The sequence below is a fragment of the Macaca nemestrina genome, chromosome 18 (assembly GCF_043159975.1).
Source record: "Macaca nemestrina isolate mMacNem1 chromosome 18, mMacNem.hap1, whole genome shotgun sequence".
Taxonomy (NCBI): Eukaryota; Metazoa; Chordata; class Mammalia; order Primates; family Cercopithecidae; genus Macaca; species Macaca nemestrina.
The window spans coordinates 52,780,554-52,806,016 of record NC_092142.1 but is presented as its reverse complement, the minus strand read 5'-3'; the positions used below and the strand labels follow the sequence as shown (position 1 = coordinate 52,806,016).

The 25,463-nt window shown below is 39.3% G+C and overlaps 1 protein-coding gene across 10 annotated transcripts in view; it reads right to left on the bottom strand.

Moving 5' to 3' along the window:
• LOC105494095 (FTO alpha-ketoglutarate dependent dioxygenase) overlaps positions 1 to 25,463 on the bottom strand; it is a 445,404-nt gene that overhangs the window by 300,518 nt on the left and 119,423 nt on the right. For all 10 annotated transcript variants that reach the window (XR_011616468.1, XM_071084539.1, XM_071084538.1 and 7 more), the window contains 2 exons: positions 20,702 to 21,329; positions 3,187 to 3,330 (listed from right to left, as the gene is read on the bottom strand). Coding sequence is in view for 9 of the 10 variants with exons in the window: in XM_071084539.1 (XP_070940640.1) it covers positions 3,187 to 3,330; positions 20,702 to 21,329 (772 nt within the window). In the remaining variant the exon portion in view is untranslated. The remainder of the gene's footprint in view (positions 1 to 3,186; positions 3,331 to 20,701; positions 21,330 to 25,463) is intronic.

Genomic DNA, 25,463 nt, shown 5'->3' with positions numbered 1-25,463 from the left:
CATAACCTTAAGAAGAATAGAAAAGAAACAAACAGAATATCATTAACTTCTTTTCTTCCCTTCCTGAACAATTTAGTCTTAAAGCCATTAGGTGAGACAGAGGCATCATGCCAGGTGGGAAGAAGAAGGCACAGGAACCCTGAGCAGGGTTCAGCGGGGAGTAGGGTGAGGAGGGCATCCCTAAGGGAGAAGGAGGGGTGGCCTGACATGGGATGTCAGACTCCAAGTGGGGTAAGATGACAAGATACAATCCATGCTTCTTACTAGCTGTGCAGCCATGGTTAAGTAACTACATAAATTTAACCTCAATTTATTCTTTTGCAGTATAGCTAATATTTGCTTCTCAGGATTGCTGAGAAGATTAAAAGAATGTTTGTCATTAATTCCCAGTAAATCTGGTTTTTATTCATATTACTACTATAATTCCAGACATATACGTACAGAAAAAGACTGAAAAGAAATATATTAAATCAGGCGTTAACATGATTTTTATATTCTTTCTTCATTTTAGACTCTTTTTTTTTCCAGAGTTTTTTTCTCAAATAAGCACACATTGCTTTTTTAATCAGAAAAGAACACATAAGATGTTATTAAATATATGGAATACAGCTGAATTTTTAGAGTACTTATATACTTTTTTTTTTTTTTTTTTGAGACTGAGTCTTGCTCTGTTGCTCAAGCCGGAGTGCAGTGGTGCAATCTCGGCTCCCTCCACCTCCCGCGTTCAAGCAATTCTCATGCCTCAGCCTCCCAAGTAGCTGGGATTACAGGCATGCACCACTACACCCAGCTAATTTTTGTATTTTCAGCAAAGACAGGGGGTTTCATCAAGTTGGCCAGGCTGGTCTCGAACTCCTGACCTCAGGTGATCCACCTGCCTCGGCCTCCCAAAGTGCAGGGATTATAGGTGTGAGCCACAGCACCCAGCCACTTTTATATTTTAAAAAATTTAAAAGCTATTTTAAAAGATAACATTCTGGCTCTTATTTCTTTGAAAGATACACATTGCTAATAGAAACTTCTGAACAAAGTATCCAAAGGAAAGTGATTTATTGGCTGATACTAATATCTATTAAGACTCAGGCCGAATATCTGTATTTGGGTGGTACAAAAAAAGATGAAATAATGTTTACCTACAAATGAAACTCAATGATGGGGTAGGGACTTTAAAAGATAAACTTACTTCCTGAGATCAGGCAGGAGAGACAGTGGGGAAGAGAGAACCTTAACACTAAAACCATTCCCACACAGAGATTTCAGTGTACTGGGATCAGGTTGAAATAGCCTCATTTAGAGTAGGAAAAGCACTGCATAAGATGCCTGCCACCCATTCTGGTCCCTGTTCTATCTCATAACTGAGTGACTTTAGGAAGATCACTTAAAAGATGAACAATCTCTGCCATCTCCCTCACAAAGCTGACAGGAGATTGGGGCTGCCTGTGTGAAACTGATGTGTAAACTGCAAAGCAATGTTCACATGGAAGGCAAGAGATGAAGGGCATACTTAAATCAGTGTTCAAGAAATGAAGGAATCTCCTCATGAGAAGAATTTAAGAGGTAAAGGGACATTGCACTAAGCGCCATTAAATCACACTACTTGAAAGAGTCCCTACACAATGATCCCCCAATCCTCCTGCAGACGTTACGGAGAAATCTCAGACTGGCACCACTATACAGTTAACACCTCTCTGTTACTAATCTCCTCTCTTAAGAAACACAGAAGAGGACTCAGACTCAGGATCTCCAGCAAACAAAAGTAGCAGGCCCTTAGTACTGTTTTGGTTTCTCTATATTTATATTTCTAAAGCCCTTCTAATTATTCCTAGTGATACTGGATTTCCATTTAAGATAGTGATGTAAAATCTCCTTTTAAAATAAATTCAATTCAGTGAAAGATTAAAGGTTACTTTACTTAGGCAGAAGTACACCAGTGTGACCAAAACCTTGAAGCTGATACGCAATGAGCTTCAATTTGGAAAATGCTTAGTGGCAGAATGGCCTAAACAGCTATTCCGTACTCCGAATTCTCAAAAGGCAAGAACCAAGATTCATCCACCTCCAATATCTCCCCTGGAACCTTACACAGTACCTGGAATATAGCGGACTCTAAAATACCCAATCAACTGGAAATCAACTCTTATCATAAATACTGGGCTTCAGCCCTGGTTCTTCCTGGCTCCAAAAGCAACATATGAGTAGATTTCTCCAGATAGACAGGAATGAGATAAACCCCAAATAATCAGGAACTAGAGCCAAGTAGAGAATAAACCCCGAGAAGCTTTGTGAGTAAAAAAGGATACTGTTTACACATCGTGCATTGGAAAACAAGTAGAAAGTCCAAAAATAAAATTAAAAACTTACAGCAAAGAAGAAAAAAACAAAGCCTCACAAACTCCACATCTTCAGCTGGCCTAACCACAGCTGAGATATTGCTTCCCAAAGAACTAAATGACAAGTTGAGAGAAAGGCCCCATTGTCAGGTCAGCTGTTCCTGAGAAGAAACAACATTCAAAACTAGGAAAAAAAAAAAAAAGAAAAACAAAACTCTACTAAAAACTAATACAGACAGGAAAGTATTTTTTAAAGTTATAATTTGACTTGGATAATTCAATACCTTTGATAAAGAATCCAGAAAATTGTTTAGCATATTTGAGGAACTCTGCATCTACATGGAATAAAAAGAAAAACAACTTTTAAAAATTTAGGGCCGGGCATGGTGACTCACGCCTGTAATCCCAGCACTTTTGGAGACCAAGGCGGGTGGATCACCTGAGGTCAGGAGTTCGAGACCAGGTTGGCCAACGTGGTGAAACGCTGTCTTTACTAAAAATACAAAAGTTAACTGGGTGTGGTGGTGTGTGCCTGTAGTCCCAGCTACTTGGGAGGCTGAGGAAGGAGAATCACTTGAACCCGGGAGGTGGAAATGGCAATGAGCAGAGATTGCACCACTGCACTCCAGCCTGGGCAACAAGAGTGAAGCTCCATCTCAAAAAAAAGAAAAAAAAAAAAAAATTTTAGCAATATCTCAAAAAAGAAAAACCTAGTTACATGTTCTTATAAAGAAGTTTCACTATTAATATAAAATACTCCAAAAGTTTATTTCATAAGACATATTCAAAATATATATCCAATAATCTAAATTTAGACACTAGAGTCTCAATATAATTTTGATTTTCCAAAGATTACCAAGCATGAAATAGCAGTCTCCTTGGTGAAGGGGTATTGCCAAACCAGGTGTCTCTATGTCCCATGAGATCTTAAAACCAACATGCCAAATATCAGGATCTCTGCCTTCGAAATGAGAGTCGTCATCACTTTCCTCTTCAGGGCCTGCCAAAAGAGAAGAAAATGATCAGAAAGGAAATGTTTAATCTAAGCTTCTGAATTTTATAACTGCTATTTTAGAAAGAATTGACATTTTAATAAAATACGAATATTAAATGGAATATATCTTCCCTTTATGTCATTTTTTTTTTTAAAGATATTCTAGCTTATTTTTAACATGTCATTAATCTTTTCATCAAGAAACCTTAAATAGGCCAAGTGTGGAGGCTCATGCCTATAATCCCAGCACTTTGGGAGACCAAGGGGTAGGATCGCTTAAAGTAGGGCATTCAAGACCAGCCTGGGCAACAAATCAAGACCCATCTCTGTTTTAAAATTTTGTTTTACTTTTTAAAAATAAAAAATAGATGTAAAGAGAAATTATGTTCTTAGGAAGTAAGACTGAACATCACAGAAATGTCAGTACTTTCTAAATTCATCTAGAAATTTGACATAATATAAATAAAAAGACCAAAGGGATCGTTTTTTAGATGAGTGGGGTTAGCAACTAGAAAAGCTGTTTCTATAATACACATGGAAATATAAACAAGCAAGAATAGCCAAGGAATGTTTTTCTAAATATATAAAGAGCAACAATACATCAATAAGATAAAGGCCAATAGACAAATTAAAAACTGAGCATGTTATAAAGACACAGTACATAAAAGGAAATAAAACTAGCTCATAAACATATAAAAATATGTTCCAATTTATTCACATAAAAGAAATGCATGTTAAAGCCAAAAAGAGGTAAACTTTCACCTATCAAATCAGAAAACATCAGTTTGAAAACAATACAGTGTTAGTAAGAGTACAGTAAAATGGCACACTCACACTCTCTGTAGAGGACAATTTGGCAATACTATCAAAATTACAAATGCATAAGCTCTTTGACTCTTATAGAAATTGCACTTTTAGGAATGTATACGAAAAGTCCTACTTTCAGGGGTTGTAAAATGACTGTTGAGCAAGTATATTTATTGTAGTATTGCTTGTAAGAGCAAAAGATCAGAAATTACTCAAATGTTCATCAGTAGGTTTCTGGGTAAATAAATTTTGATCTCTCCAGACAATAAAATACTACGTAGTCACCAAAAATAATATGACTATATACAGACATGGAACTATCTAATATATTTGCAGAGAAAAAAATAAATAGGCTATACTCATATTGAAAACAAAGTACAGGCTGGGTGCAGTGGCTCACACCTGTAATCCCAGAACTTTGGGAGGCCAAGGCAGGAGGATTGCTTGAGCTCAGAAGTTCAAGGCCACCCTGGACAACACGGTGAAACCCTATCTCTACAAAAGGTAAAAAAAAAAAATTAGTGGGCCATGGTGGCACCTGCCTGTGGCTCCAGCTACTCAGGAGGTTGAGGTAGGAGGATTGCTGGAGCCTGGGAGGTCGAAGCTGCAGTGAGTTGTGATTGCACCACTGCACTCAATTCTAGGCAACAGAGTGAGGCTCTGTCTCAAAATAAATATAAATAAATAAATATCAGGCACATATAATATTTCTGGAAGGATACTCAAGACTGATTTTTCTGGAAGGATAATAATATAATATTTATAATACTTCTGGAAGGATACACAAGACTGGAATACAACATTTCTGAAAGGATACTCAAGACTGATTTTTCTGGGGTACAAGAGTGGGAGACATACTAAAAAAAGTAGAAGGTATACACGCTATGATTTGCCTATAATCACAGCCCTGCAGGAAAAACCCTATATGAAAACTTTTAAAAGTTAATTTAATAATTATTTATTGAGCACTTACTATTTACTGGGCACTGTGCCAGGCATGTGGGATATGTCAGTGACTGAAACAGAGCTATGCTCCACTGGAGCTTTTCCTTTTAGTGGAGCTGTAAATGTGCATCACTGATTACCATGAAGGGGACATTTTAAATTGAAATTCTATCAGACTTTAAACTGCTGTACTAGACTCTGATCTTCCAGGGCAGAGTCTGTTTTTCTGTTTCATCCACAATTATAGCCCTAGTGATTGGCACAGAGAAGGCATTCAATGAACACCGTGGCTTGCTTAAACAAAATGTTCTTTTAGATCACACCATTCACAGTCCTTGTGCTAGATGGCAGGGAAAGAAAATGTTAATTTGGAAGAAAAAAACAAAAATGCCTCAAATTTAAAACCAAAGGACATAAGAAAGCATGGCATTGCTGCTAAACTAGTACAGTCCTCAGTATTAAAGAAGTTTAGAGAAGACAGAGGTTCAACGACAGAATTAGAGCAGAACTCTTACAGAAGGTCAAACCTGAAAGACAACAGTGTTTAGACTGGCAGAGGGTAGAAGAAGAAGTAATGCAGGAAGACAAAAAGATGCAAAGCTTTCAAAATGGCCAATAAAGCATGCTTTCCTTGGGCTGTATCATGTACATATCACATAAACAATTTAAAAAATACATGCATCCCAGATGGCACCTAAATTCTGAATGTCGTACTCTACCACCAACCGTGCAGAAGGGTCAAAGGCAGTGAAAGGAAGGAAAAAAAGAAACTCCCCTTTATAACTATTCATTTGCATTAATTTGCACTAGGCATGCTGAAAATGAACAAATCAGAAAGCCAAGTTCATGGTCTCTGTAAGGAAGGAATGCTGCTAAGTGACTTTTAAGGACACATTTTACTTTGGATACTCTTTAGTCCCCTTAGTTTGGTCTAAAATCTAACACTGCCACATTAACAGAATCTTACCTTTTTTCATACCTGCCATTCTAATACATGTTTTCTCAAGTACTTTTTAATTAAGAGCATCTTTTAACTGGGTTTTTCTTTTTTAAAGAATAACAATAAAAGTCCAAAGTCATTTCCTAGGTTAATTAAAAAAACATTTTTTTAGAAACCTCTAGAATGGGAATGATGAATACCTTTATATCAGGGGACATGACTGATTGGCTGGTTGCAGCTTTTTAGAGCCCTAGTGAAGAAATCTGAAACTTGCTCTTAGCTCAGCAGGAAAGAGTGTTATGATCAATTACTGATGTCTGTCATGGGCACTACAAGGGTTAGTGAGTGGCAGCACCAGTGCTAGACATTTGCTATCCATGTCTGATGACATTCTACAGGCACTTCTTATTGACACATAATACACTGTTACACTTGAAAATACCAGAATTTGCTAACTAGAGCTCGTGGACCAGAAAAGAACTCACAAAGGTGTGTAGCTTGACCTGAACCATATTTCCTTAACAAATCTAAATGAGTTGCCAACTGATAAAAGGACTTTGCCTAAAAATCCAAATTCCCAGCTACCCTTGAATTACAAGATCTGGTATCACTGAGCCAGTCACAAGTGGCTACAGGGAAGAAGTAGCTGCCCATTTTAGACAAGGATGTGACCTTTGCTAGTCACAGTCCCCACAGCCACTTCACTTGACTCATTTGAGGTACCTGCCTAACCACAGCAAAGTCTGTGACCCTTGCTCAAGAGCTGGGTTGCAGAGATCACAGGCAAATCAGTCCCATGACCTGCTTTTGTAAAATAAAGTTTAACCACAACACAGTCATGCCCATTCATTTACATAAATGGCTGCTTTCACACAGACAGCAAGGTTGAGTAGGTAAGACACAGACTGTAAGACCTACAAAGCCAAAACTACTTATTTCTGGCCTTTTACCAAAAAAAGTTGCCCTCACCCCTGTTCAAAAGTCTTGATATTTGTGATTTGATGTCTACTGCACATTTTAGTAAAGAAGTTGAGGCTGCATAAAATAGTTCTGATGTAATGTGACTAATACCTAACAATGTAACATGACTAATGACAGCATACAACATAATAATTAATGCTAAATTAATTGATATCCAGATCACTTTAGCAAAAGAAAATGATATAAAAATTATCTTTTTATTTGTGATAACCCAAGACTTGGCTGCTTCATTCTAGGGGGGCCCTAATGATGACAGATATAGCAAACAGCACAAGAAAATAAAACGGAAATATTTTAGGAAGGTTTTGCACATGTCCCTTTCTGGTCAAATCAACTATAACTTCTACCATTGAAGTCCACACAAAATTAAAAAGAAATAAAAAGGGCCGCACGGTGGCTCACACCTATAATCCCAGGACTTTGGGAGGCCGAGGCGGGCGGATCATGAGATTAAGAGATTGAGACCATCCTGGCCAACATGGTGAAACCCCATCTCTATGAAAAATACAAAAATTAGTTGAGTGTGGTGGCGGATGCCTGTAATCCCAGCTACTTAGGAGGCTGAGGCAGGAGAATCACTTGAATCCAGAAGGTGGAGGTTGCAGTGAGCTGAGATCACACCACTGCACTCCAGCCTGGTGACATAGCAAGACTCCGTCTTAAAAAAAAAAAAAAAAAAAAAAGAAAAGAAAAGAAATAAAAAGAAAACCATTATAATGACTTCAAAAAGAAATAATTTTCAAACTACAAGGAACAGTTTCAGGAAGTTTTAATGCCACTGCGTGTGGACAGTCTAATAAGTGGGAATCTTTATAGTGTAACAGTTTGCTTGACTACTTTCCCTTCTAACTTTCATCCTGGTACTCTTCTCAATGTGGCATCAATAAAGACAATCAGAGACAATAATTGCAATTAGTCTTTCTCGATGTCTCCCAACAATCCAGCACTTTTGAAATCTGCTCATTAAAATGATATTTTGGTGAGAGTTTTCCCCTCCTTGGGCTGTGTAGAGAAGAGGGAAGTTTTATGTCTGATAAACTTTTTATTGTTAAATATAGTGTTCCTACTTCTCAATGAAATCAACTTGTAATTACCTATAGCAACTGTAACTGATTACTCTTGCCCCATGTTATTTTGGCAACAAGCAGAGGCAACAGGTTCTTACTTGCCTTTAAGCTTCAATAAAATTAAAAAGATTTTAAGTACCTCAGTGTGTTTGGTGCACTCCCAGCTCCCACTAAACAAACTGTTAAATAAGTAGAAGATGTGACAAAATACAAAAGACTGTTAAGTTTAAAAGTCAAGTTTAAATTGTCCAAGACTTCCCCCCAAAATTAACCAATTCAATGTTTTATGCCAGCTAGTTTTTGAGAAAAAATTCTATTTAATAAAGGACAAAATATTTGTTTACATTTCTAATTATAACCACTGCTCTATAAGAAACAAAGACAGAAGCCAGAGTATGACAGTAGAGACTATGGTGATACTCGAATAAAATATATCACAAAAATTTTTGTACCATATTTAATAACATACATAATAGTGTATGTCAAGAACTTCCCTCATAGGTTCAGTAGATATTCATCATCACCATACATTTAAATAGCCTCTTTTTCTTTTTTTTTTTTTTTTTGAGACTAGAGTCTCGCTCTGTCACCCAGGCTGGAGTGCAGTGTCGCGATCTTGGCTCACTGTAACCTCCGCCTCCCAGGTTCAAGTGATTCTCCTGCCTCAGCCTCCTATGTGGTGGGGATTACAGGTGTGTGCCACCACATCTGGCTAATTTTTTTTGTTAAAAATAGCCCTATTTCTTATTCTCTATTTGCTATTTCCTTAGCCAAGAGCTAAGATATAAAAGATTCTCAGCTGGGCGCGGTGGTTCACACTTGTAACCCCAGCACTTTGGGAGGCTGAGGCAGGCGGATCACCTGAAGTCAGGAGTTCAAGACCAGCCTGGCCAACATGGTGAAATCCTGCCTCTACTAAAAATAGCCAGGTGTGGGGGCACACGCCTGTAATCCCAGCTACTCGGGAGGCTGAGGCAGGAGAATTGCTTGAACCTGGGAGGCGGAGGTTGCAGTGAACCAAGATCGTGCCACTGCACTCTAGCCTGGGTGACAGAGCAAGACTCCATCTCCAAAAAAAAAAAAAAAGAAAGATTCCTACCCGTGTGATTACTTCCTCTGTTTCCTTAACTCCACACCTAGAGGAGCTTTAAAAGGCCGGTCCCCTTCTACCCATGTCACAGATCTTGAGGTAGGAGAAACTCACAAGTTGTAGATGGCCAGCTGATACCATGGAGTCTAATGATGCCTTATCTGTCGAGTGCTAATCTTTGACATTCTCATGTCTGGGATGGGAAACCCATTTTGTAGAATGAAGGGAGACAGAAGGCAAAAGGGGAAAATGGGACATAGGGAAGACACATTCTAGGAGGGAAATGGCATGGTGTGTGTATAAGAGCACAATCAATTCCCGACTGCAAGAGTGTCATATGAATGACATGAACTTGCAAGAGAAAAGCCTGGAGAGGTGGGAGGAGACCAGGACATGGGTTTATGAACCATAGGAAAGAATCCAGAACTTACACTGAGGCTACTGACAGACACTAGCCTTTTTCACCAGTCAGATCTCTTTTCAGAATGATCTCTCTAGAAGGTACGAGCTTCTTCATGCATAATTACTACACTTTTTCTAGACAGGTTCCCAACGTAGTAACAAATGGGTACTGTATAAGCCAGAGAGCATTTAGGAAACACAGCTGATGGACTACATCACTAGGAAAGAAAGGTTAGCCAAGGAGAAGCCTCCCTGCCAGAGTTCCAGAGTTTGGAAATGCTTTCCTTGATGGGTTGCAAGAAACAGGGAGTCAAGTTTGCTGCTGACACAGCACACACTCCTTCTCTGTCATGGAGCAATGAATGCTCTGAAGAAATGGAGAATTTAGAAAAGTCTGAAGGGGTGGGGGAAAAAAAAAAAACCAAAAAACTGATCACTCCCAGATCAGAATCTATAACAAGAAGCTGCTCTCAGATGCCTCGAAACAAGCAATTCAAGATAAACGTAGTCCCTTGACACAGATAAATTGTAAAATTAATCACAAGTTTTCTAGGATTTCAGGCAAAATATTGAAAACTCTTTACAGAAAAATCTAAAGCCCTTCAACATGATGTCTGGCTCTGTCAGCTTTCAGATTAAGCATTTGGGGAAAAAAATTAAGATAAAAATATTCACATACAGAGGAGAACCTCATTGCATCATGTTTCATGGGCTTGGGAGAAAACATGAAAGTATGAAAAGGAGAGAAAAACTGCTATGGGGGCCCTTAGCTAAAGCTTCAAAATCACTGTATTATCCGAAGTAAAATATAAAATCAGGTAAGGAAGCAGAGATACTTCTCAAACAATATTCTCCAAACCAGAGCTTCTAACAGTAGAGGTTTCAATTCCTTGGGCAACCTCACGAAGGTATGAAGAGAGCTGTGAAGACTCACAGGACACTCTTACATTGTAAATAACACAGAAACCAGAACCGAACTGGGTTAATCAAAGAGGGTCATTATTTGTTCATCTAGCTTCAGGTAAAGCTTGATCCAGAGTTCAAAGTACACACCCAATACCCAGTTTCTCTCGTCCCCAAAGCTCATGAAAAGGAGAGAGTGGCCACAAAAGCTAGGGGCAGTCATTTGGGGGCCATGAGCTTTAGAATGGCCAAAAGAGGAAGGGGAAGAAATTTGAAACTGATCACATCATTACTGTTGGAACAAGGTCCACTTGAAGTCAGTGAGACCCCTGTTCTTAGGATGAAGTGAGATAATTCCTTCCCTTTTTAAATTAAGCCTGTTTAGGTCTGTAATTGTTATTTGCTATCAAAAGAATCCTAACACTAAACAGAGACTGCAGTTGCAGAAGTAACAGAGTTACTGAACAGTGGCCACGATGTAAGAATAGTACAAACGCCTCAAGAACAACAAATACTTAACTGATTTGGGGCAAAAAAATACTCATTTGCCACTATATGCAGATACAAAGAAGGATGAAGACATAAATTACATCTTTAAGGAGCTTACAAGTTTACAAGTCTAATTCAAACACACATAAAACGATTTTTGGCCTTAGAAGTCAGGAGAGTGTTTACTGTTGTGGGGAACCAGACACTGGAAGGGAGCACTTCTAGGACACTGATAGGTTTCATTTCTTGACCAGGGTGCTAGGTACACAGATATGTTTACTTTATGGCAATTCTTCAAGCTGTATGTTTATGATATATGTTATATTTCAATACTGAAAATTCAATAGACAGGCCAGGCACAGTGGCTCATGCCTGTAATCTCAGCACTTTAGGAGGCTGAGGTGGCCAGATCACCTGAAGTCAGGAATTTGAACCCAGCCTGGCCAACACGGTGAAACCTTGTCTCTACTAAAACTACAAAAATTTGCTGGGCATGGTGGCCTGCACCTGTCATCTCAGCTACTCAGGAGGCTGCGGCAGGAGAATCACTAAAACCTGGGAGGCAGAGGTTGCAGTGAGCCAAGTGCCATTGCACACCAGCCTGGGTGACAAGAGCAAAACTCCATCAAGGAAAAAAAAAATCAATAGACAAGTTGGAAGTTAAGAAAATCTCCCAGATATTAAACTAAAAAACAAATATAAAGATTGAAAATAAGGGAATAAACAGGAAAACTAGAGGAAGAGTCCAGAAGGTTAACTAAATCATACGGATTCCAAAGAGATGAGAAAACTGGAGAGGAAGAAATAACTAACAAAGCAGTTCAAGAAAATGTCCAACAATTGAAGGGCTGATTGAAAGCCCTACACAATGAGAGTAAAATGAGTGAAAAATATCACTGTGAAATTGTAAAACATTCAAAAAAAGATCCAACAAAAAAAAGCAACATAAAAGCTGAAGAAAAATTCAGAACTCTTAACACGAACTCTGTCAGATAAAAGACAGTAATGCAATGTCACTAAGATTCTGAAAAAAAATATTATTTCCTACCAAGATTTTCATACTGGAAGAAGCTACACATGCCAAGGTGGAATAAAGATCATTGAAGACATTTAACATCTTAAAAATTTACCTCCAAAGCATCCTTTCTGAAGAAACCATTGCAGCACATGCTCCACCAAAATAAGAAAACAGTCAGGGGCCGGGCGCGGTGGCTCACGCCTGTAATCCCAGCACTTTGGGAGGCCGAGGCGGGCGGATCACAAGGTCAGGAGATCGAGACCACGGTGAAACCCCGTCTCTACTAAAAATACAAAAAATTAGCCGGGCGCGGTTGTGGGCGCCTGTAGTCCCAGCTACTCGGGAGGCTGAGGCAGGAGAATGGCGTGAACCCGGGAGGCGGAGCTTGCAGTGAGCCGAGATCGCGCCACTGCACTCCAGCCTGGGCGACAGAGCGAGACTCCGTCTCAAAAAAAAAAAAAAAAAAAAAAAAAAAAAGAAAACAGTCAGGAAAGAGCGAGGCCAGGATGCAGGAATGTGAGGAGTCCACAAAAGAGAGAAGTAAGGGAATCTGCTGGATTACAATGAAGAAATCACAGAAGGGGATCCCCATGCATCAGGAATAGAACGCCAGATTAGAGCAGACAAGAAGACTCTGGAAGACATTGCTCCGAGAAAATGACACAGACAGAATATCTGATGGTTCTGAAGCTCTTGAGAAGAGGAGATTTGGTAGAGAGCAAGGGATTTAATTAGTCGTAACTACGTAGAAAACTACATAGAAAACTATACAAATACACAAAAAACAAGACTACTATTAATGCAAGAAAAAAAGTTGAAAAGAAAAGGATAACAGATCACAGATTCTGGAAGGCATTCTTACGTATATAATAACTATAAAGGCTGAATAGTGATACAATCAAAATTACAGTAAACCTATAATGGGAATCAGAAGCATGCACATGTGTAGGCAGGCAGGGAGAAAGAAGAGAGCTAAGTAAATCTTCACCTTCCATATCAGGAAGCCAATATATAATGTTCAAAACAATATAAGTATGTTATCAACTACCAAAAACATTACCTGAAAGAAAAGAGTAGAAATGATTGCCTGTGGAAATGAAAATGGGAAGAAAAGGTGTAAATAACTCCTGCATTTTTTTTCCTTAACAAACCTTATAGAAATTTTTGACTTGCAAAAATTATATGAATAATTTTGATAAAAGCTAAAAATAACACAGTATTGAATGCTCACTACGTTCTAATTACTGCTGTTACGTTCTTAGCACTTTACAGGTGTTTAATTCTCACAATCTTGAGGTGGATACAGCTCTGATCACTATTTTACAGACGAGAAAACTGAGTCACAAAGGATTTAAGTAACTTGCTTAAGGTCCCATAGCTAATTAATACCAATACGAATGATGTCATTCGATAGTACAGAATTTAAGTGCCTAATCAATGTCATGGACAGTAAAGTCTATTCCACTGTTCTGTGATCCCTTGCTCATCACATTACTATATCATTAAAAGTTCAGCTATCCTTGAAGAAAATATTTGCAAGTCATATATCTGATAAGGAATTAATATCTAGAATACATAAGGAACTCACAAAACTCAACAACTAAAAAACAGCCAAATTCAAAAATGGGCAAACAACTTGAATAGACATGTCTCCAAAGAAGATATATAAATGGCTAAGAACATGAAAAGATGTTCAATGTCATTAATCATTAGGAAAATGCATATCAAAACCACAAGAAAATACCACTTCATACCCATTAGGATGGCTGTTATCAAAAAACAGGGAACAGTAGACAGGGACAATAACAGTAACAGCAACAGTAAGCATTGGCATAGATGTGGAGAAATTAGAACCCTTGCGCATTGTCAGCGAGAAAGTAAAACAGTTCAGTCACTGTAGAAAACAGTATAGCAGTTCCTCAAAAATGTCAACAGAGTCCTATCATTTGATCCAGCAATCCTACACAAAAGTACATACACAAAAGTATATACACAAAAAAAGTATATACACAAAAGTACTGAAAGCGGAGACTCACACAGATATTTGTATACCAATGTTCACAGCAACTTTATCCACCATAGCCAAAAGATGGGTATGATGAATAGCCAATGGATGACTTGATCAACAAAATGTGGTATATTCATACAATGGAATATTATTCATCTTTAAAAAGGAATTAAATTCTGATACATGCCATAACATGGATGAATCTTGAGGACATTATGTCAAGTAAAATGATTGTATGAGTTCGTTTTCATGCTGCTCATAAAGACATATCCGAAACTGGAAATAAAAAGAGGTTTAATCGGACTTACAGTACCACATGGTTTGGAGGCCTCTGAATCATGGTGGGAGGCAAAAGGCCTTCTTACATGGCAGCAGCAAGAGAAAATGAGAAGGAAGCAAAAGCGGAAATCCCTGATAAACCCACCAGATCTTGTGAGACTTATTCACTATCAAGAGAATAACTTGGCAAAGACCAGCCTCACGATTCAACCACTTCCTCCTTGGTCCCTCCCACAACATGTGGGAATTCTGGGAGATACAATTCAAGTTGATATTTGGCCAGGGACGCAGCCGAACCATATCAATAATCTAGACACAAAAGGTCAAATATCGTATGATTCCACTTATATGAGGTACCTAGAATAGTCAAATATAATATAGACAGAAAGCAGAACAGTGGTTACCAGGAAATGAGGGAAGGAGAAATGGGGAGTAATTGTTTAAATGGGTACAGAGATTCGGTGTGGGATGATGCTTAATGCCACTCAACTGTACAGTTAATATGGTTATAATGCTTAATTTTATGTATATTTTATTGCAATAAAAAAGGATAAAAGGGAATGAGCTATTGATATACATAACAACATGGATGAATCTCAAAATAACTATGCTAAGTTAAAGAATCCAGACCAAAAAAAGTGCACATATATAATTCCATCTGTTTAAAATTCTAGGAAATGCCAACTCATCTAGTGATAGAAAACAAATCCAGGTTGAATCTGTGGCTCACACCTGTAATTCCAGCACTTTGGAAGGCTGAGCAAGGAGGATCTCTTCAGGCCAGGATTTCAAGACCAGCCTGGGAAAGATATTGAGACCCAGTCTCTACAAACAAATAAAAAACAATAAAAAAAGAAAATAGATCTGTCAGGAAAGGAACTGCAAAGGGGCACAAGGAAACTTCTGAAATAATGGGTATGTTCATTATCTTGATAGTGGGGATAGTTTCACGAGTGTGTTGAAACTTATAAAACTGTAAATGTTCAATATGTATAGCTAATTGTATGTCAATTATTCCTGAATAAAGCCATTCACAGAGGGGAGAAAATGTAGCCATTCTTATAGGCTTAGTCTTCTTTTGACAAATGGGAGACATTACTGCTGGTCATCCTTTCTCACCGGTGCTGAAACACTGCCACTCTCTTTGTTGGTAAAAAGTTACAGGACAGTATTTACACATTTCTCCCCTGCCCTGCCTCTTCTAATCTAGACCATCATATCCCTAGTCTGGATTACTTTGGTCGCCTCTGTGAGTTCTCCTGTTTCTCATATTGCTTCCCTTCTTCTACTCCTCAGAGGCTCCCCATCTCACTCCAAATCCAAACCTACTACTTTGTATTCTAACACGACAAAGCCCTATCTTCCGCCACCCATTTACTTGTCCCTTTGTCTTCATTTCGTTTCCTCTTCTCTCACTCTATTTCATCCACACTTGTTGCTTCTGAAACATACCAATCATGTTCTATCTTTCCGCCTATGTGCCCCCCCTTGAAATTTCTCAGTGGCTCATTCTCTCCTTCCAATCTGCTTAAATGTTACCCCCTAAACAAGGCCTTGCCTGGCTCTCCTATCTAAAATTGTAAGATTATCCCTCACCCTTGTTACACAATCTACTTTTATTTTCTGTTTTCCCTTGCTAGAATGTGAGCTCGATGCGGGCAGGGATTTTTGTCCGTCTTGTTCACTGCTACATGCTCAGCATCTAGACAACTGTCTAGCAAATACTAGATGCTTATTGTTAAATGAAAAAATAGTTGCATAGGCATGGAAAAAAATGTAGATCAAATAAGTTTCCCCGCCCCCCCTTTGGTCTTCTTGTGAGTCTTCTTGGTTCTTCATGGGAGAACTTATTGTTAAATGAATAAATAACTGGCTGGTCACCCCAAAAAATGTGACTTACAAGACCAAACAAGGTTTACTGAGCAGTATAAGTGATTTCAAAAATCATTGACAAGGCATAGCATGATACAATAAAACAAAGCTAGATCAAATAAGCTTTGAGATTCTAGACAGGGATGCTGGGAAGCTAAGATAACATTAAACATCACAGCGTTTTTATGAATACTCCAAAACTCCAAGTTGCAATTATAAACTAGCTTTTCACGGTCTCAGTGATGAACTGAGAAATAGAGAGCAAGTCATGTTAAAATAGAGATTCAAGAATTATGGGAACAAATTTCCATCCTTAAAGGGATGCAATTTTTCCCAAATCAAAGACAGGAATGGAAACCCTAGAATTCCAAGAACATTATTGCGAAGTCTCTACTTTCCAGGCTATCACATGACATGCTCAACAGGAAACATGGATCAGCTTCTTCCTTTTGTGAGCCTTCCTGGGTTTTTGTTTGTTTGTTTTTGAGACGGAATCTTGCTCTGTCGCCCAGGTTGGAGTGCAGTGGCGCAATCTCGGCTCACTGCAACCTCTGCCTCCCAGGTTCAGGCAATTATCCTGCCTCAGCCTCCCGAGTAGCAGAGACTATAGGTACGCACCACCACGCCCAGCTAATTTTTGGATTTCTAGTAAAGACAGGGTTTCACGACGTTGGCCAGGCTGGTCTTAAACTCCTGACCTCGTGATCCACCCGCCTCGGCCTCCCAAAGTGCTAAGATTACAGTCGTGAGCCTCCGCACCCAGCTACCTTCCTGGCTTTTTATGGGAGGCCTGGAAAATAATGTCAAGAATACGCAATACTTGGCACTAATTTAAAATCTTAAGAATTGCTTTTCTAGAAAGACAATTTCACCGAGAATGTTTCCTTCCAAACAAAGAAACAAAAATGGTAGCCAATAGTTACTGTTGATCTAAGTCATGGTTCTGAAGGTGTTCCAGTCAAAGAACAAGGTGCTGGACCATATTAAACATTGGGTTTTTAATGCCTTCCCCACTAAAGTTCGTTTTTTATAGCTAGGAGTAACAAGCAATTGCCAGCAAAGCTGGAATAGGAAAATCAAATATTCTGCCTATTTACATATAGTTCCCTGAAGCCATTCCTGATTAAAACTTGTACCATTTCAATCTTCCTACTGGAGATATCTATTAACTAGAACGGCATGTGAAAGCCAATGAATTTAGTATATAATTACACGTATCCTATACAAATTACTTCTCAATGACCTCTACTCATGAAAATAAACCAAAGAGGGATGACTGGCTCATTATAAATCTACAAGAAGATTTCCCTGGGAAAAGGTATTGAGAGCAGAGTCTTGAAAGATCTTAAGCTTCAATTGAATTTAATTTCAGCAGGAAGCAATCACTTCTGTATCTGAATTCCCAATGCATTTTACGTGAACCTCTCCAGTGGCAAGGAACACTTTCCAACTTAAATCCCTGCTCTTGTCACTAAGTAACAATGTGACCTTGGCCAAGCCACTTCCCTTCTCAGTGTTTTCATTTGTAAAATGAGAGGCTAGAATCAAGTGATTTCAAAAGTCTCTTTCAGATCTAATGTTTCATCATTTCATAATTACAATCAAAAGAGCCCCCCTAACCTCACCTATTACCTCTAAGTGAGAAAGCCATTGATTTACCTTTGGAGTTCCCATACTGTCTAGACAAACAAGTTCAAGGACACAGAAAAAAATACAATTCTCTGAAGTGTCCACTCTCTGTGGACCTCCTTAAGCCCTTCTCAACCTCAACCAAGGTTTTAAACCAAATGATTCTCTTCAAGTCCACCTTTACCATAGTTCTGGCATTCTGCCAAGGATTATAAGACCAGAAAATTAAACAGATATCACTTGTCACTTAGAAGACATGCACCCACCACAGAGTTTCAAGGCACATGCTTTGTACACCATCTGACCCAGAGCCACATGCTTTGGACACCATCTGACACATAGCCAGACACCTACAGAAAGTGTTTCATCGAATAAGATAATCTGATGCATTCCAATCATCTGAGAGTATGTGCGAGAAAGCTACAGCAGATGTGGGTGAGAAGTAAAACTGGAGAAAGGAAGACACCAAGACGTGCAAGAAAAAGCAAATGGAGCATACCCTTAACCTTTCCAGAGGTGGACATTTTAAAAACCCAAGTCCCTGGCCGGGTGCCGTGGCTCACGCCTGTAATCCCAGCACTCTGGGAGACCGAGGCGCACAGATCACGAGGTCAGGAGTCCAAGACCAGCCTGGCTAGCATGGTGAAACCCCATCTCTACTAAAATTACAAAAAATTAGCTGGGCATAGTGGTGCGTGCCTGTCATCCCAGTTACTCGGGAGGCTGAGGCAGGAGAATCCATTGAACCAGGAGGTGGAGGTTGCAGTGAGCCAAGATTGTGCCACTGCACTCTGGCCTGGGAGACAGAGCAAGCCTCTGTCTCAAAAAATTTAAAAAGTAAAAAAATAAAATAAAATCCCTGAGACAGCTACACTGCTGGGATAAGAAACACCTGCTCATAATGCACATAGCCTTAGGTGTTCAGATTCTGAAGTCTGGATATTTGTGCTCAAATCCTAACTCTGCTACTTACTTGCTGCATCACCATGAACAAGTTAATCAACCTTCTGTGACTCGGTTTCCTCATCTGTAAAATGAGGATAGCAATAGTACTTCATTACTATTTTGTTCTTTGAATTGTTGGGAAGATAAAATGAGTTAATGCATGTAAAATGCTTATAACAGCATGTGGCACATAGTAGGTGCTCAATAAATGAGCATTCCCAGTATTGCTATTATTATTAGATGGAGTTCTGAGAATTTCTGAGGTTAAGAGAACAAAGGAGTTTCTACACTGCTCTTACAGATTCAAAGTCTCTTTCCGGTGACAACTGCAAGTACCAACATTTCTATATTTATATGTAATTTATATTTGTATACTTTATCAGTCTTAACTACTCCTGAGCATAGAAACTATTCATTAGACACTTAAATTCCTTTCTGAAAGATATTCTAGGTTTCAAAAAGTACTTGATCACCCACGCGAAGGGAGTACAATAGGACCATTAAACTGGAGGGCGGAGAGTAATTGGGAGCACAAAGGCATCTTTGTAGAGCTTGGTACTATCACATGCCACTGCTTCAAGTTTGGAGAGTTGTCTCCTTAAGAAAGAAACTAACTCCATTGTTCGTTCACATCAGAGTTCTTGGAAGTGATAGTTCTTAAATCCCTGGCAAGTCCTTATTAAAGATCAGAGGATCTCAGTTCTTTCCATTAGGACAGCATTAAATCCCTTCAAGCGATTTTCTTAGGTCAGCATCATTATTTGAGATGCCAGAGAAAGTGGTGAAATTTCCAAACGCTAAACTTGCTCCTTGTTTCAGACCGAAGACACAAGGTAAAGTTAGAAAAAAATGAGTAGTTCTGAGGAAATTTTTGAGACAGGGAAATTGTAAGAAATTTAAAGGGTACTTTAAAGATCTTTTTTTTCTTAAATCTCTTTTCCAAAACAGTCGTTTTAGTAAACAAAAAACAAATAACGATAACAAACAAAAATCCAGTCAAATATCTAGAGTTGTCAGAAAATAATGAGCCTTGAAAGTTCCAGTCATTCCCTGATGGGATATCCAGAATTCTGGTTTTCCAAATATCTTTCAGTAAATCAGACAAGAGAGCTAATACTATGTCTTGTATCCCTTTGCCAAATAATCAGGCACAAAAGAAAGTCAACAGAGGTCATGCTCTCCTCGATCTGTTCAACTACCATTTTTGTAATTCTATTCTAAGGAACAATGAGGGCCATAAACATACAGAAACAATAATAGAAGAAGAGAAATTTGGGTGGGCTACTAAGAGGTAGGCTATGATCTCTGTTTCAAGGGGATTATATATCAGAAAATGCAAGAACAAGTCTACCACGGCCACCCAACAAGGTCTAAAACTGCAGAATTGGGTAGAGGGCTAGGGAGTTTCCTGAAAATGGAGGACTGTCTGCTTACAAAACCTACCTCAACTGCTTCTGGCAAGGAAGGACAGTAGTTACAAACTGTGTGAAGCCAAGAACAAGTCCATATTTGACAAATCACACCCATCAAGATAGTGATGTCAACCATAATAAAATATTTTGGCAAGTCTGGAAATGTGCACCTGTGGGAACCTGGAAAGATTTGACAGATTTTTGTTTTCCCAGCTCTTTATCAGCAAGTTAATTATAGCAACTGTACAATCTCTTCTGAGCTGTAGAGAAAGACAGTTGGCTGTATGAAACCAAGAGGCTGCTCTCCTGGGCACACGAGAGACAAATGACAGGAGTGCTTACGTGCGAAAATATTCTGAGTACAGTATAACGACGAGCCAGCTAGCATGGCTAGATGAGAAACAGGCATATTCTGCAGACATACAGGTGTGACAAGACTAAAAAGTACACATGATACACACACAAGCATGTGCATGTACACACATAAGCACACATGCAAACATGTTCGTGTATGTGTGTATCTCCAGAGCCTAAACAACTCGGGTCATATTATCACATACAGGGCTGCTTTTTCGCAGAGCAGACCGTACCTTCACAGCTATAACTGTACACTGCCACCGCTGACCTGTCCACCAGATTTTCATCATGATGCCAGCTCACTGCCATTTTCCCCATGCCAAAATAAGGTTCCTCTTTCAGGTATGGCATTTTCTGAGGATCCATGAAATTCAGCAAAGTTACGTTGTATGCTGCTCTGCTCTTAATGTCCACTTCATCTTGTCCATCGTAGGATGACCCCATCCCAACCCTGGGGAAATCTGCAGACATACACAATGGCACAGCATCCTCATTAGCCTTCTCTTTGGCAGCAAGTTCTTCCAAAGCCTGGATGGTTTCTATCTGCAGGTAGTCATTGAGCTTGAGGAAGGTCTCACAAGCAGCGGCTATTTCAGCCTCGGGGTATTTTATATTAGACCCTTTCACTGGCCAGGGGACTGTGAAGAGCCTGGTGTTCAGGTACTTGTAGGTACAGCCTGGATTACCAATGAGGATGCGAGATACCGGAGTGAGCAGATCTTTGCCTTGGATCCTAACCAGGTCCCGAAATAAGCAGCCATGCTTGTGAAGTGTGAGAAAGGCTTCTTGAACCTCTTTATGGAGCTCCTCAGATACACTGCTGGCTTCTCGGAGAATTAGTTTAGGATATTTCAGCTGCCACTAAAACAAAACCAAAGCAAAAACAGATGTTGATGTATAGTTACAATTGTATTATTTCCAAAGGTGTGTTTCTTTGTAAGCATCTGGGGAGTTGTTGGGGAACTACCTGGTGGTTATTTCTAAACAGGAGTCACATCTTCCTAGCCCAAAACAGAAAACCAAATAAAACAAATGTCATCAAACTCTACAGTCAAGATTTTCAAGTTCAAGCTCAAATTACTAACAACCTTTAATAAAAAACAAAAAATAATAATGTGGGTCCTGATACACCAGAATTACTCTGTGACCACTTTTTCTCACCCTAAATCTCAACACCATTTTATTAACTGCTTATTATCTAAAATATTTATTAAGCACTTACTACGTACCAGGTACTATTGTAAATTATTTGTGAGCATTAGCTCATTTTAACTCTATGCATAGCATTATTATCTCAAGTTTATAGATGAGACCACTGAAACATAGAGACATTAATTTGACCAAAGACATTAATTTGCCCAAAGTCACACAGCTGGCAAATATTGGAGCTGGAATTTAAAACCCCTGGACACCAACCCCTGGCTTCCAGGGCATGAGTTCTTAACCATGAGTATGCATTGTTTCTCAATAAATGACAAACTGGTTTCTGCTTAACACTTTCACAAAAAGAGAACTCACTTCTCTTCAGGAGTTAGACATTAAGTTCCATGAACACAAAAGTCATGGTAATTTTGCTCATGACTATAATACAAGTGCCCAGAATTTACTCAGTAAATGTTAAAGGAATGAATAAATGGATCTGTGGATGGATGAATGAGGTGTTATTACATTGCAATTCTCGAAAGTTCTAATAATTCTTTTTTTTTTTTTTTGAAAGTTCTAATAATTCTACTGGTGTCACTGGAGAAGAGTAATATTAGCCAATTCCCTCCCCTAATAAAGAAATACATGGAATGATTAATGTAGATTAGGGCTGCATTAGCTTTTCGGCTACCACTTTCCTTAGGACTTGGCATGTGAATCGGTGTCAGGCTGGAGTTTCCTGATTCTGTATAATGCAACTGATTTATTTGTAACCAAATCACAGGATTTTACATTTACTTCTGTAACGTTTTATCGGATCTGTTCCTTCCTAGTTCTGGGCTGTCTTAAAGAAACAGTCAGACATGATCAACACATTAACCTGTCCTCCCTGTATTGTGCTGCCCACAATTGTTAAGATACCTTCCTTCTCTCTGTCTTCATTCAGTAATTACCATTCATACTTCCTAGCCCAAAACAGAAAACCAAATAAAACAAATGTCATCAAACTCTACAGTCAAGATTTTCAAGTTCAAGCTCAAATTACTAACAACCTTTAATAGACAGGGCAAGTCCAGTATTCTTCCATACATTTTTTTTTTCATGCAACATCTGTTGCACCTACCACCAGGTGGAAATAAGGTCCCTGCTCTCACAAAGCTTTCTACTAAATCAAGTAAATAAATAAAGAAAAGCAACCCCAAATTGTGTTAAGTACTAAGACAGAAACAAACCAGTAGGAAATCTTATTAGAGCAGGAAGAATTCCCTAAGGAGACGGGATTTAAGCTGAGATCTTCAGGAAAAGAAGGTACCAGAAATATGACAAGTCAGAGAAAATGCTTCCCAGAAAGAGAGACCAAAGAAGCCAAAGGCGCTCAGGAAAAAGACCAATCTATTCTAGGGACCAAAAAAAAGGCTTGTTTTACTAGAGCACAAGAGCCAAAGACAGAGTGACGTGCGATGAGGAGGCAGAGGAAGGCGGAGGCCAGATCACACACAGCCTTAGAGGTCATGGTAAGGAATCTGGAGCTAACTCTAGATGCACTGGAGGATGTAGAAGGGAGAAAAATAACTTGATTTACATCTTATACAAATCACTCTTAGTTATAATATCAGGCATGGATTGGAAAGAGGCACATGTGAGCGTGGAATGTGCTATTACAATCATCTAGGAGAAAAGTGATGATGGTCTGGACTAAAATAGAGGCAGAGATAAGTGGACAGATGAAATACATATGTTGTAGGTAGAACAAAAGGATGTGTTTATGAATTAGATGCAAGGGATAAAAAAAGATAGAAGTCTTTTGGGGTTTTTTGGTTTTTCTTGAGATGGCGTTTCACTCTTGTTGCCCAGGCTTGAGTACAATGGCGCGATCTCGGCTCACTGCAACCTCCGCCTCCCCAGTTCAAGTGATTCTCCTGCCTCAGCCTCCTGAGTAGCTGAGATGACAGGCATGCACCACCACACCCGGCTAATTTTGTATTTTTAGTAGAGACGGGGTTTCTCCCTGTTGCTCAGGATAGAAGTTAAGGATACATTCCAGATTTCTGGATTTAACAACTAAATAAGTAATTTGCCATTTTGTGAAATAAGGAAAACTGAAAAAAAAGAGAAATAGTAGAAGAAAAAGGGGAAATAAAGCGTTCACTCTGGAGCTGCAGTCTTGAAGACACCTATGAAACCTCCAGGTGAAAATATGGGGGGGAATTAGATGTGCACATCTGGAGCTCAGAAGAGAAAGGAGGGCAGAGGAACGCAATGCGGGAGTGATCAGCACACAGCTTGGTTTTAAAGGCCTAGGAATGAATGAGATCACCTAGGGAAACAGTACAAATATCAAAAGGAGACCAAAGCTATTTCTTGAGTCACAGCAGAAGCCTCAACAAAGGAGAACCAGCAGAAAACCAGCAGAGTGTATTAATGCAGAAGCTACAAGAGGAGAGCATTTCTAGAAGGATGGGGTAGTCAATTATGTCACCTGACACTGAGGGGCCCAGTGAGATGACGCCAGATGATCTAGTAGATTTGGCAGCATGGAAATCACTTATGGCAATGACAAGAGCAATCTCAGTAGAGAGCTGGGGGCGGAAGTCAGATTGGAGTAGGCGAAGACGGAATGAAAAAGGAGGAAGTGAAATGGCATGTAGAGATGTCTCTGAATGGTTCTGCTATGAAGGGGAGTAGAAAAATGGAGCTTTTGATAAAGGAGAAGACCAGACTAAGCGACAATCTCTAATGATGGAAGATGCTAGAGAATACTAGAGTTTCTCAGTACACTCACGAGAATGATACAAGAGAAAGAGGCTGATGACACAGAGAGAGGGAATAACCAAAGAAGTGGAGACCTTGAGTGTCTAGAGCAGTAGCCCCCAAGTCAGGTATGTAGGGATTTGTAAGGCAATCTGGTAGAGTGCTGGGGCACACGGGGGAGATAGAACTGCTTTATTTTTAATATAAAATAAAAGAAATCAAGCATTCTTAAAATATGTGTGCATATATATATACACACACACAAATAGGTTTAATATGAATATTATTATAAAACAGACACAAGTACATAAGTACTACCACCAGCACACTACCGGTGGTGTGCTGGAGTCACTCCACACCGGCTCATGAGAGCTCATTGTGTACATCTCTTTCCAATCAGGCATTCAGTAACACCATGATGGTGGCTTGAAACTGTCCACAGTGAGAGTATTTACATTGCGGAAATCAAAAAACACTAAAAATCAAGGCTGGTTCTCTTCCCCTACAGGCCACTTGTTAAACATTTTCTAGGACATCACTATATGTGCTTATCTACTGATAGCAGTATGTGATCAAAAATATTTGGATAGGAGAGAAGATACTTCTTATATTGCAATAGGCTAGAAGGAGAAAGAAGGTATGAATTCAGATAGGATGATAAATGTAATAATAGTAGGCAGATGAGTAAGTTCTAGGGTTTCTTTTGGAGGGGTGGTGGTTACAGAAAGCTCTGACTTTCTCAGCGAAGTTAAGGTGAATCACTAGCTAAGAATGCATGCTGGTCATTAGAGCTGTTTGCTAAATAGTTCTGGATTCCTCCCCTGCTACCCAGCTTTTTGGGCCCAGTATAAAATTACACTTCCTGGCCCCCTCATGATGGATGAAACATGGGATTACTTCTGTCCAGTGAAAAATGATGGTCATCCTTCCAGCCTGGAACATGTCATTGTCACTGCAAGACCCTCCAGCATACTCTGCACCCCTCTGCCACAGCAACCAGCTGGTGGCTGCTTGGATCTCTGAGCTACTTTAATGGGTAGTGACTCTGTGCCAACCCACAAATGATACATAAAATGGACAAGAAATATCATTGTGTGGAGC